Source organism: Pelmatolapia mariae, linkage group LG7 (assembly GCF_036321145.2).
Source record: "Pelmatolapia mariae isolate MD_Pm_ZW linkage group LG7, Pm_UMD_F_2, whole genome shotgun sequence".
Taxonomy (NCBI): domain Eukaryota; kingdom Metazoa; phylum Chordata; class Actinopteri; order Cichliformes; family Cichlidae; genus Pelmatolapia; species Pelmatolapia mariae.
Genome location: NC_086233.1, coordinates 24,916,498 through 24,927,844, shown reverse-complemented (window position 1 = coordinate 24,927,844; position 11,347 = coordinate 24,916,498). Strand labels below are relative to the sequence as shown.

The 11,347-nt window shown below is 39.1% G+C and overlaps 1 protein-coding gene across 1 annotated transcript; it reads left to right on the top strand.

The window, feature by feature from the left end:
- Positions 1-431: 431 nt before the first annotated feature.
- On the top strand, positions 432-10,239 carry anxa4 (annexin A4). Its single transcript, XM_063480668.1, has 13 exons — positions 432-560; positions 1,604-1,653; positions 2,346-2,433; positions 3,142-3,236; positions 4,877-4,990; positions 5,451-5,541; positions 6,331-6,410; positions 7,188-7,244; positions 7,343-7,436; positions 7,636-7,731; positions 8,096-8,154; positions 9,654-9,776; positions 10,019-10,239. Exons 2-13 carry the CDS (start codon positions 1,645-1,647, stop codon positions 10,073-10,075), a joined length of 963 nt encoding a protein of 320 aa, XP_063336738.1. The 5' UTR covers positions 432-560; positions 1,604-1,644; the 3' UTR covers positions 10,076-10,239.
- Positions 10,240-11,347: the final 1,108 nt, after the last annotated feature.

Below are 11,347 nucleotides of genomic sequence, written 5' to 3'. Positions count from 1 at the left end.
CTAGCTTATGTGATCATGTGGCGCGATTACGTCACGTCGCTCGCACGCGTGCATCCAAATGATAAAATAAAAATTCAATTATATAAAGACATATCCTGCATTTATGTTTTACTTTCGATTTTATAGGTTTAATTAAAAAACAATGGAGACAAAATAATGTAATTTTATTTTACAATTTATGTTGTGTATGTTCAATTTCATGGAATAAAGTGATTGAAAATAAAAAAAAAACATTCGAATATATTTATAATTTACAATAGATTTTACACAACATAAAATGTATCTGCATATCTCAAAATTTTGACTCTGAGTTATAAGGTAAAAAAAATTTCTGCAGTGGAACAAAACAAAAATGACCACTGTTTTCTGCCCCTTTAAGTAAATGCCTTGGCCGACGTTCCGCGAACGCACCTCAAAACGCGAACGACCCTGCAAAAAAACTGACGTCCGTGGGAGGTGCAAGAAAAACAGCTGGTAGTTATAAGCTGTAGAGTTCGCTGGACTGTGACGCTCTACCTTCGTGTCTGACTTCAGGCTCAGTAGTTTTGTCTCCGGGACAGGTAAGCTATACTTTAGCACCGGTCAGTCATTTATTTACGCTGTTTTGCGGTGTGACTTTGTCAGCGTGGAGATTAGGCGGGAGCTCCTCTGTCTATCTGTCTGCAGGGTGTGCCCACTGAGTTCAAGACAAGTTAACTGTAAAGTCTTCTGTTTCCTGACTTTTTAATCGATGCGATATACTCTTTATATTTCGTATCTAACCACGTCTGAACCATAGATCTATAAGGCATCGATCAATAAGTTTCAGTTTCAAGAATGTCTTTGGCACTATGAGTCTATTTCGTTTTTGAGCTTCAGCTTTCAGTTTATCCTTTTCTGTGAATTCACTGACAGTCCACTTGCTCGCTTTCGGAGAATCAGAATGAGCGTGAGCAGCCCAAACAGGTTTACTAACAGGAAAACTATAATCCAGCAGTTGTTAGAACTTTTCCCCCTCCATGCACGATCAAGTGCAAGAGTTTACCCTGAAAAGCAAGATGTTTGTTTGTTCACGCAAATGAGGATTTTTACATTAGGTTGCACTATTGCGCTTTGGCAACAGCAAGAATCGCATGCTTCATATTTACATTACACACCGCTAAGGTGTGGCCCTAACCCTAAGTGCAGAGTTTAGGCTCCCGTGTTTGAATATCAAATATCTCCACAGACAAATACTGGGAGATGAGTCATGTTATGTATAATTTATGGTAAAAACATTTAATGTGCTGGATCATAAGTGGATGGAAGTGGACAGGGTAAGTTGATCTCCACAGGGATAAAACCAGGTGGGAGTGTACTAGGTTTCCTCTCAGTGAAGTAATTACAGGTGTATCCAAACAAACACAAGTTTAATGAGATAAGCTCCCGGGAAACCACCACAGATGTAGGACACATGAGAACCTGTGACGAAACGTCGTGTGGTGGAAACCCTCTGTGAGATGATGACCTGTATACAATATTGATCAAAGGTTAACGAAGGCCACATTCAAACCTGTAACATCTTCCTGCCCCTGCAATGTAATAAAGTACTCATTGTGCATTTTTTTAATCTGTTCTTTTGTAGCTTTCAGGACTTCCAGTTTGAAAATCTACACTCTTCCTACAATGGCAGCAGTAAGTCTCTCTCAGCTGCACGGTCATGTAGTCACTGTGAATTTGCATCACCGGTAGGGAGTCACTGCACTTTTGACACAGCAGAAATGACACGCAATTCAAATTAAAGAAAGGGTAAAGCCTCAGCAACCCGCGATAAAGGTAGTTTATTAGATCGTTTTGTTTTGCTTAGTTTTTTTGTTTTTATGTTCAATGCAAGTCCCCTAAACAAGATCATAGAGCCCTTACAATTCAATCCTGCTTTTTAAAACTGTAAAATAATCTAACACTCATGAATAGAAGAATAATTATGCATTGTAGCACATATGCCTTTGACTTTAGCATAAATTATCAATAATCAGACATACTTTATTACACATATATTTTTAATTAATTCTGTAAAATGTTTACAAATGCTCATCTGCTTATCTTTACTTTTCTACTTATTGAAAAAGGTGAAATTTGCGATGGGCAGATAAGCTTCTGAGAAATGGATACTGGCTTTAGAATTGGCTCTTACACAGATTTGTTAAACTAGTTCAAACAAATTGATGTCAAAACATCAAGTCAAACCCTTCACATGTGTACATAGTGAGATTATTTTAAAATGGCATGAATGGGAAAAATGATTGAGTTGTACTTTAAGCTTCGTGTTTACTTATTTAATTTCTGTTTAATAGATTAATAATTGTATTTTTGTCATTTGTAATCAGATCGGAAACCGTGGAACCGTGACTGAAGCCGCTAATTTTAATCCCGACGCAGATGCCCAGAAGCTTAGAGAAGCCATGAAAGGAGCTGGTGAGTGATCCAACACCATTGTCACCCACTGACCATCAGCTAAAGATATCCTTAGCCCTCTATGGAGAAAATAAATTCTCCTTGGTCTCTCCCTTCTTCTGAAGGAAAGTTTGAAAACTAATTTCAACATTGCGCAGTGCTCACGCGGTCATGGGGTATCTTAGTGTTTCCTTTATAGTCCATTTGATTGGTAATCTTTTACTCTGACAGTGACTAATCTTTAACCTTTGTGTTTTACAACATTTTCACTCCTGATAAGGAAGGAAATGAGTCTTGCTTATCATGCAGGTTGTAGTAGTAGACTAGCTTTGTCATGGATTATGCTGTTTTAAAGCCAAGCAGGGAGATACTGTGAAGGTGCTATGTAGATACCCTCTAACATTCAGCATTTGGTAGTGTTAACAAATTCAGCAAATTCATGGAGAGGAATGTTCAAGCTGTTAGGGTTTGATACTCTAATAATCTTCTCCTGACTCTTGTTTGAGCTCCATTGGAAACAGATGGTTTCTATGGCCATGGGAACAAACAACCTTGTGTTAGGATAATCTCCAGGCCTGCAGCAGTGTCGCCCGACTCTACGGCCTACATAAAATGACCGAACCTATGCTTTTAAATGCATTTCCAGCAAAATAAATAAATATGGTCATTTTATTTCAAGATTGACAGCAGTTAAGATTACATAACCTGAGTCTATGAAATTTCTTTCAGGCACTAATGAGGCAGCTATCATTGAGATCCTGGCCCACCGTACTATTGCCCAGAGGCAGCGCATCAAAATGGCCTACAAACAAACAGTGGGGAAGGTGAGATGCAGCAAAAGTAGTCCATTCATAACTGAAGATGTGCCTTTGCATCTTAAATACAGTAATAATATATAAATGAGTTTGATGGACGCTGTTGGCAGTAGCAGCGGATGTGTTGCTTCTTACTCCGCTGTGTACTCTCACTGTCCTTATTTTAGGTGGGGTAAGGTGATAAGGTGCAAGTTAATCTTTAACTGCAAAGCAGAAATGAATAACACTTGCAAATAAAGGCTAATACAGACAGGGGGTTGTGAGTTTTCTAGAAGAGGAAGGTCTGAGTCAATAAAAACACAGGCTGAACCCACATAGGTGTGTTACCCACTGTCACTTCAGTTGTTTCCTGATTATAGGGCTCAATATATTAACAAAACGGGAAGCTTGAGATCTTTATTGTATTGACATATTAAGATAATATTTATCTCCCTGCACACTGTACACAATGCACATCTGGTACAAAGTCATTAAAAGCAACTGAAAGTTCACTGAGGGGAGCTATGGGAACAGCAGAGTGAGCGGAGTTGTTGCAGTCAGGAAAAGTGAGTCATGTTGCACATGCGGACACCCACACGGGGAGGGGGTGGGGCTGAGTGAACAAGCTCCTCTTTTCACAAAACTCTTTCCAAGAACCACACCCTCTAGCGGAGACCCAAATGCTGTTGGAATGAGTGAAGTCATGGTCAACATAAATCCATTTCACTCAAGTGAATGTTGTAGAGAGTCTGTGTTTGTTACACTGACACAGCCTAATAAATTCACTTAAATATTCAACTTAAGTTTTTTTATATCACGACAAATCACAACAACAGTCATCTCAAGGTGATTTATATTCTACTTCCATAGTCAAAGCCCGTATAATAATATGGAGAAAACCTGAGCAATTAGGCGACCCCCTATGAGCAACCACTTGGCAACAGTGGGAAGGGAAAACTCCCTTTTAACAGGAAGAAACCTCGGGCAGAACCAGGTTTAGGGAGGGGCAGCCATCTGCCATGACCGGTTAGGGGTGAGGGGAAGGACAAAAAGACAAAAACACACTGTAATACCTAATGATTAAACACAGAGTGCTGTGTAAACACACAGAGAGTGAAAAGAGGTGTGTAAAGCTGTCCAGCAGCCTAGTCCTATTGCAGGATAACTAAGTGAGGATTAGATTCACCTGTTCCAACATAACTACATGCTTTATCAAAAAGGAGGTTTTTAACCTAATCTTAAAAGTAGAGACGCTGTAGAGACCTGCATCCAAACTGGAAGCTGGTTCCACAGAAGCAGGGCCTGAAAGCTTAAAGTTCTGCCTCCCGGTTTACTTTAAATATCCTGAGAGTGAAGTGCTCTATTGGGATGATACAGTACATAAGCTAGACTCTAATTATTCAACACATTGTATGTGAGGAGAATGATTTTAAAGTTGATTCTGGATTTAACAGGGAGCCAATGACAAGGAGCCAATATGGGAGAAATGTGCTCTCTTTGTAGACACTGTCAGTATTCTTGCTGCAGCATTTTCAATCACTTGAAGGCTTTTCAGAGGGTTTTTAGGACATCATGACAATACTGAATTACAGTAGTCCAGGCTAGAAGTAATAAATGCAGGACTAACTTTAAAACAATAAGAACATTCATCTGTTTCCATCCCCCTTCAGGACCTGGCTGATGATCTGTCCTCAGAGCTGAGTGGGAACTTCAGGAGTGTTGTTCTGGGTCTGCTGATGCTGGCGCCTGTATACGATGCCTACGAGCTGAGAAATGCAATGAAGGTGATTGAAGAGGTTTTTGATAGAGCTGCTAGTCTTTTAGTAATGCGCCTGTATATTTTCCTATTGTCCCCAAGGTCAACATGTATTATCTGTGTATGCAAAGTCTGTTATTTTTATGTCACACAAATCACCATTTATGTTCACAGTCTTTGAATGACACACCTCTGTTGCTGTTATTTACATACTGTAGTTTATTTTGAGCTAATCCTGCACACAGTATCAGCCCTCTGCTGTTTTACAAATATGTAATAATCCGTAGCTCAACTTATATACATGTATACTTAAACAGTTGCACTGTTTATAACAGTGTGAAGTGATTTGGGGAAAATACTGAAGAAATTTGCTTGGGACTGGGAACCTCAGGAAGTGGGATTATGTGACAATAACAAATATACTGAATACCGCCAGCCTTTTCCTTTAATTCCCAATGTGCAGCTTACGGCATACTGATTTATTACAGGGGGCTGGAACCGAAGAGGCTTGTCTCATCGATATCCTCGCCTCAAGGTCAAACGAGGAAATAAAAGTCATCAACGACGTCTACAAGAAAGGTAACAGTGTCACCTCGTCAGGTCTCCCTACCAGCTGGTACCAATGATATATGATATTATGTAGCACCAACAAAACTCTGTGTTTTGTTAGGAGTTGCAATGACCTCCTTTATTAGAAAACACTGGATGCTGTAAATTATTCATAAAAGCCACTGCTGCTCTCTGTGTGGCGGTTTATTGTTGCTGAATTGTTCCTCTGTGGGTGAAATGAGAGTAGCTGGAAAGTGTTTATAAAGTGTCTTGATGCATTCTCAATCATCCAGGAAAGTAAATCTCCAAAAAGTTGATTCTGTTCATCTGGACGTAGCGTTTTGTGGGAGAAACGTTTCGTCACTCATCCAAGTGACTTCTTCAGTCTCAGCTGACTGCAGGTTTCCCCAATCTTATAAACAGTACATTTGCATAATGACTGAAACCAGCCCACTGAAGGAACAATGGGCTGGGAGGTCAGTTCCTTAATCTAATTATGCAAATTCTCATGACCATTGATCAGCAACCACTGACCAAAACCCACTGATCAAAGACCACTGATCAATGGCCATGAGTACCATTCACAGAGAGTTGAGGAATGGTTGCAATCACAGCATTGTAAGATGGTGACAGATGTACCCCTAGGCCCTCTCCTCGATTCAGAGATGGTCTTTCCCTTTTCACGTAAATGGCCTCCTTGACTCCGCGCTCAAACGGAGCAAATGTACTGTTTAGTGTTTAGTGGTAAGTGTAATTTTAAAATAAAAACTAAAAGAGTACAATGTCACATGATTTTATGTCTTTTTTTATTAATGGCAGAATATGAGAAGAAACTGGAAGATGCTGTAATTGGGGATACATCTGGAATGTTTCAAAGGGTTTTGGTCTCTTTACTCACGGTGAGCAAACTTTGACCCACAACCTTTTTATAGTGTTATTCAGTGTGCGAAACGCTGGCCGGAGACGCAAAAGTAGACAAGCAATTACACCGTCCAGACCAACTGAATCTTCTAATATTTCCAATGCTTATCTGAATTTCACTGTATCTCCAAACTGTGTTACAAAAAAACAAAACAAAAAAAAGTCATTTGTTGAACATTTTCTGATGTAACTGCCCTAAATCCTCATCCAGCAAACCGCTGTTCTGTTCCAGTTTGTTTACAAAGCTTTTATCGGATGTCTGATCATTTACAAAGCTGACATAAGTGAATATTTATCTATTTTGCATTTTTACCAAACTGTGTTAATCCAAAGAACGGACACTGTTTGACAGCTTTAAGTTAAAATTCATAGAAAATAAACAAAAGAAAAATAAATTCGGCTTGTTTTAAAATTTAGAACTTTTGCAATTTTAGCAATCCAAAAAGTAAGAAAACCCAAACATTTTGGACTTTAGTGTGGTATTTGCATGCAGCATCACAAATACTACCGTTGTCAAATAGAACAAAGTCAAGCTGTGTAGATTATAAGTATGAAGTATTAACCTCCTGGTATTTACTAGCAGGTTCAGCCTTACTTGTAAAATGTCAGTTGGACCTTTATCTAATATCTTTTCTTCAGGGAAGAGGAAGAATGAGTCACTTCTGCATAATAAAATAACCAGTTAACATTACTTTTTTCTGTTGCTTAATCTTGTACGCACGTTCTCTTGAGCTGACGCATCTCCTGATTTGCAGGCTGGACGGGATGAAAGCACCAATGTGGACGAGGCCCAGGCTATTCAAGATGCCAAGGTAAAGGTTCAGGTCACAAGGGAAAATGGTGTATTTAACTCCCCCTGTTACACAGGCGTAGAGACTGGTTGACAACAATTTTATGTCTGTGATCGTAGGAAATCTATGAGGCTGGTGAGGCTCGATGGGGCACAGATGAGGTTAAATTCCTCACAGTGCTTTGTGTGAGGAACCGAAACCATCTGCTGCGAGGTACTATAAGTGCTTTGTGTCATGTGAAAATACTTTGCGTTGCCTTACTTCCTTAAATTGGCCACCAAAGGAATTTCAGTTAATGATTATATCAAATCTATGACCAAAATCACTTGTTAAATCACATAATCTTTTAATTAGTGAGTCATCAGGTCACTATTGGCAACTTCCTTATGAATAATGTTATTTCCCACTCCAGTGTTTCAGGAGTATCAGAAGATTTCTGGAAGAGACATTGAGGAGAGCATCAAGAGGGAGATGTCTGGCTGCCTGGAAGACGTCTTTCTGGCTATAGGTGTGTCTTTTCAGTTACGTGATCCTTCAGATGAAGTCTAAGATACACGTGGGTTCAAATTAGCACAGAAAATAAATAAATAAGCAAGCTTACAATATTTGCTGCTAATTTACCAGGTGGTCTATGTAAAGTTTAGTGCAGAAACACACAAATACACTGATCAGTTGACACTAAATATTTAAAAATCCACAAAATGAGGAATTGCAGGTTGACTGAAGGCCTACTTTTCAGTCACAAGAGATCAAATAAATGCTGCTGTTCACATTTTTTCTTTAATATATTAATCAAGTAGAATAAATTGTTTTTCTGCATCATACACTACGATTTGCATCTTATGCGCAGTGATTTGTTTTCTACTTTGCAGTGAAATGCATCAGGAACAAGCCGGCTTTTTTTGCTGAGCGATTATACAAATCAATGAAGGTAAATATTTCATGCAGTAATACATAGCTACTTTTCTTTCTTTCACTTCCAGATCTATCATAAAACAACCACAAATATAAAGAATTACTTCTATTAAGTGCTACTGTATGCAAAAGCCTCCTGTCACCCCTCATTTCTGTATATTTTGCTAGGAAAATGGGAAATGGGTTCAGGGATTTATTCAAAAGTGTGCAAACATACATGGAAAGAGAGCATATAAGGCAAAAACAGAGCTTGTGCAATTATAGTGAGCCTGCAAAGTCAATATTTGGTATGACAACCTTTATACTTCAACGCAGCCTGAACTCTCTCAGACAGTTTTTCTTGTAATTTCTTTAAATAGTCTGCAAGTATAGTTCAACTCTGGATGTTGGCTGCCTTTTATCCTGTTCTCTGCTTCATTAATGTTGAAGTTGGACCTCAACATTAATGGCTTCTTGACAGCTATTGAGCTCATTTCTGATGAGGGTATGGCAAACAATAGATTGATCAGTTGAAGGGCGGGATGTATCTTTCAGGTCCTGTGGCACGTGGCCCACTATGGTATATAAAACACTTTTATTTACCTATATACCTATATTTTTCCTTCTTCAAACAGCACTTGTCTAACATTCACACACTCTAAAGAGTGCATCAGGGGAAACTTGGAGTTCAATATCTTTCCCAGAAATATTTAGCCATGCAGACATGCATCAAACCACCGACCACTCAGTTGGTAGGCGACACCCTCTACTTCCTGAGATGCAGCCAGCCTTGCATCAGGTCTTTGTTGGATTTTTTTTTTAAATTATTTCTTAAAGACGTGACTTTCAGATACTGTTGATCTGATGTAGATGGTTTCTTAAGCCTGCCACTTTTTCTTTTGTTCTCACAGTTTCTTCCAAATTTTTAAGGACACACTGCACGGCATGCTGAGATTTGCCCAGGTTTCAGCTAATAGCACCTTGTTGGTACAAAAATACAATTTCACGCCTGTCAAACTTTGTTATTTTTGACATTACTATTATTATTATGTTTTTGTAGGTTCAAATAAAAGAAAAGGAGCAAATTGTGTTTTTAGAACAAACACAATTTTTGTGACAGGCTGTTACTGTAGCCTGTCACAAAATGCCTAAAGACAACAATTTAAACCTGGTTCTTTGCTAAGCTGTCCTCTTTTTTATGCTTCTATAATTCATAGTTTAGTGTTAAGTGGTTTGAGCAAACAAAAAACATCCCTGTGAAAATGGAAATGAGAGGAAAAATCAACCATTGTCCAAAGGAAAAAATCTGAAAGACCTTCAGAGAGCCTGAATAATGATTGCTCAAAACTACTTTGTACAAGGAAGTCAGGCTTCTTGTTGGTAGAAATAAAAATAAAAGTGGCTCAAGATTTTTGCACAGCACTGTATGCCATAATATATTATGAATTAGGCCAAAAAGAAATCAGTCCGAGGCTGTTATAGTCTGCGGCAGAGTCCAGTGCAGTACAAATACAGTTTTTGTTTCTCTCTTTCCAGGGCCTGGGCACTACAGACAGCATCCTTGTCAGGATAATGGTAGCCAGGGCTGAGATTGACATGTTGGACATTAAAGCACAGTTCCTGAAGATGTATGGAAAAACTCTACACTCCTTCATAAAGGTGAGGCACCAAAGACAGGGGACGTTAACGCCCTTTCGTCAGCAAAAGCTTTGCTCAGCTGGGACTCAGCTGGGGTGTAGTATATGCGCTTCTGATTTTATGTAATGTCCTTATGTTGTTTTGAAATGTTGCAAGATAATATTTAAGATAATTTTGGGGGGGGGGGGGTTCAGAAGCCTTGAAGTCGTAAAAATATGTTCTTCTTTCCCCCCCCCCCCCCCCCCCCCCCCCCCCCCCCGTAGGGAGACACATCTGGGGACTACCGCAAAATCCTGCTCCAGCTCTGTGGAGGCGAGTAAAGAAAATCTCACTCCAACATTCAGCCATGTGTTTACTGTGGAATCTACAATATTGGCTTTTTTTTTATTACAGTTTGTTCATCTGTGCTTTTTTACATTTCACTGTGCCTTATTTGACGCTTTCTAAAAACAATTAAACCAAAGATCAGTGACCTGTGCAGAGATTTCTGTTTTTTTCTTGTCCTTGTTGTTGATGCTGTGTTAAGGATTTATTAATTGCATTATAGAGAGTGAAATTTATATGCTTTCCACATCTTTAAAAGCAACAAAAAGATGGATGTTGCCAGCATCTAGCTATTTTTACAGTGCAGCATTTTCATTACCATCTAGTCAATGAAGTCCATTTGTTTAATTGGTAGCAGTTCCTCATTTGCCAAGTCAGCCCTTTATCATTTGATTCAATTACTTAACAAGATGCTATCTTGATTTGGGAGGCAGTACGGCATGCTCTAATCAAGTTATCGGGAATGTCACATAAAGTATAAACTTACAGCTCAGTGTCTGAACAATAGACCCAGGTAATGCTATAGTGTGCAGTGGTCAAGGTGAACACCAGGTGGAACCAAAACAACTCTAAATAGGAGCTGTGGGCCCATAAAAGTCAAGTCAATGAAGAGGCCCCTTTAAACTTCCATTCTCAGCTGCAAAAAGAAGTCTGATTTTATAGATATTTGAAAAATGCCCCATTGCTTACTTCAATTTTTACCTCAAGGTCTCAGTCACTAGTTTCAGTTCTTCTTCAGTGAAGCAAGACGTTCATTTTCTTACATTTTGGTCACTTCTAATGCAAAATGGATGAAAAAGCAGAGTATGCTTTATGGCGGTCCTAGTGAGTGATCAGTGTACAAAACGAGAATGCACTGGTCTCCAGATCCATGACATCCTGACATCCATATTTTCTGTAATGTTTGTTTGCGCCCTGGACAATCTGGTGGCATGTTCAACCGTATAAGCGGGCTCCTTGCTATTTTATCTGGCCTGTTTTTATAGCTTGAAACCATTTAAGAAGGAAAAAAGAAGGCGTTTTCAAGGCTGTCTTGAAGTTTTAGAGGCCCCAAAAGGCTGCTGTGTTGTTTAGCCCTGGATAGTTATCGTGCAAAGTCTGCCGTATCGCATTGTTATATACAGTGGCTTGCAAAAGTATTCGGCCCACTTGAACTTTTCCACATTTTGTCACATTACAGCCACAAACATGAATCAATTTTATTGGAATTCCACGTGAAAGACCAATACAAAGTGGTGTACACGTGAGAAGTGGAACGAAAATCATAC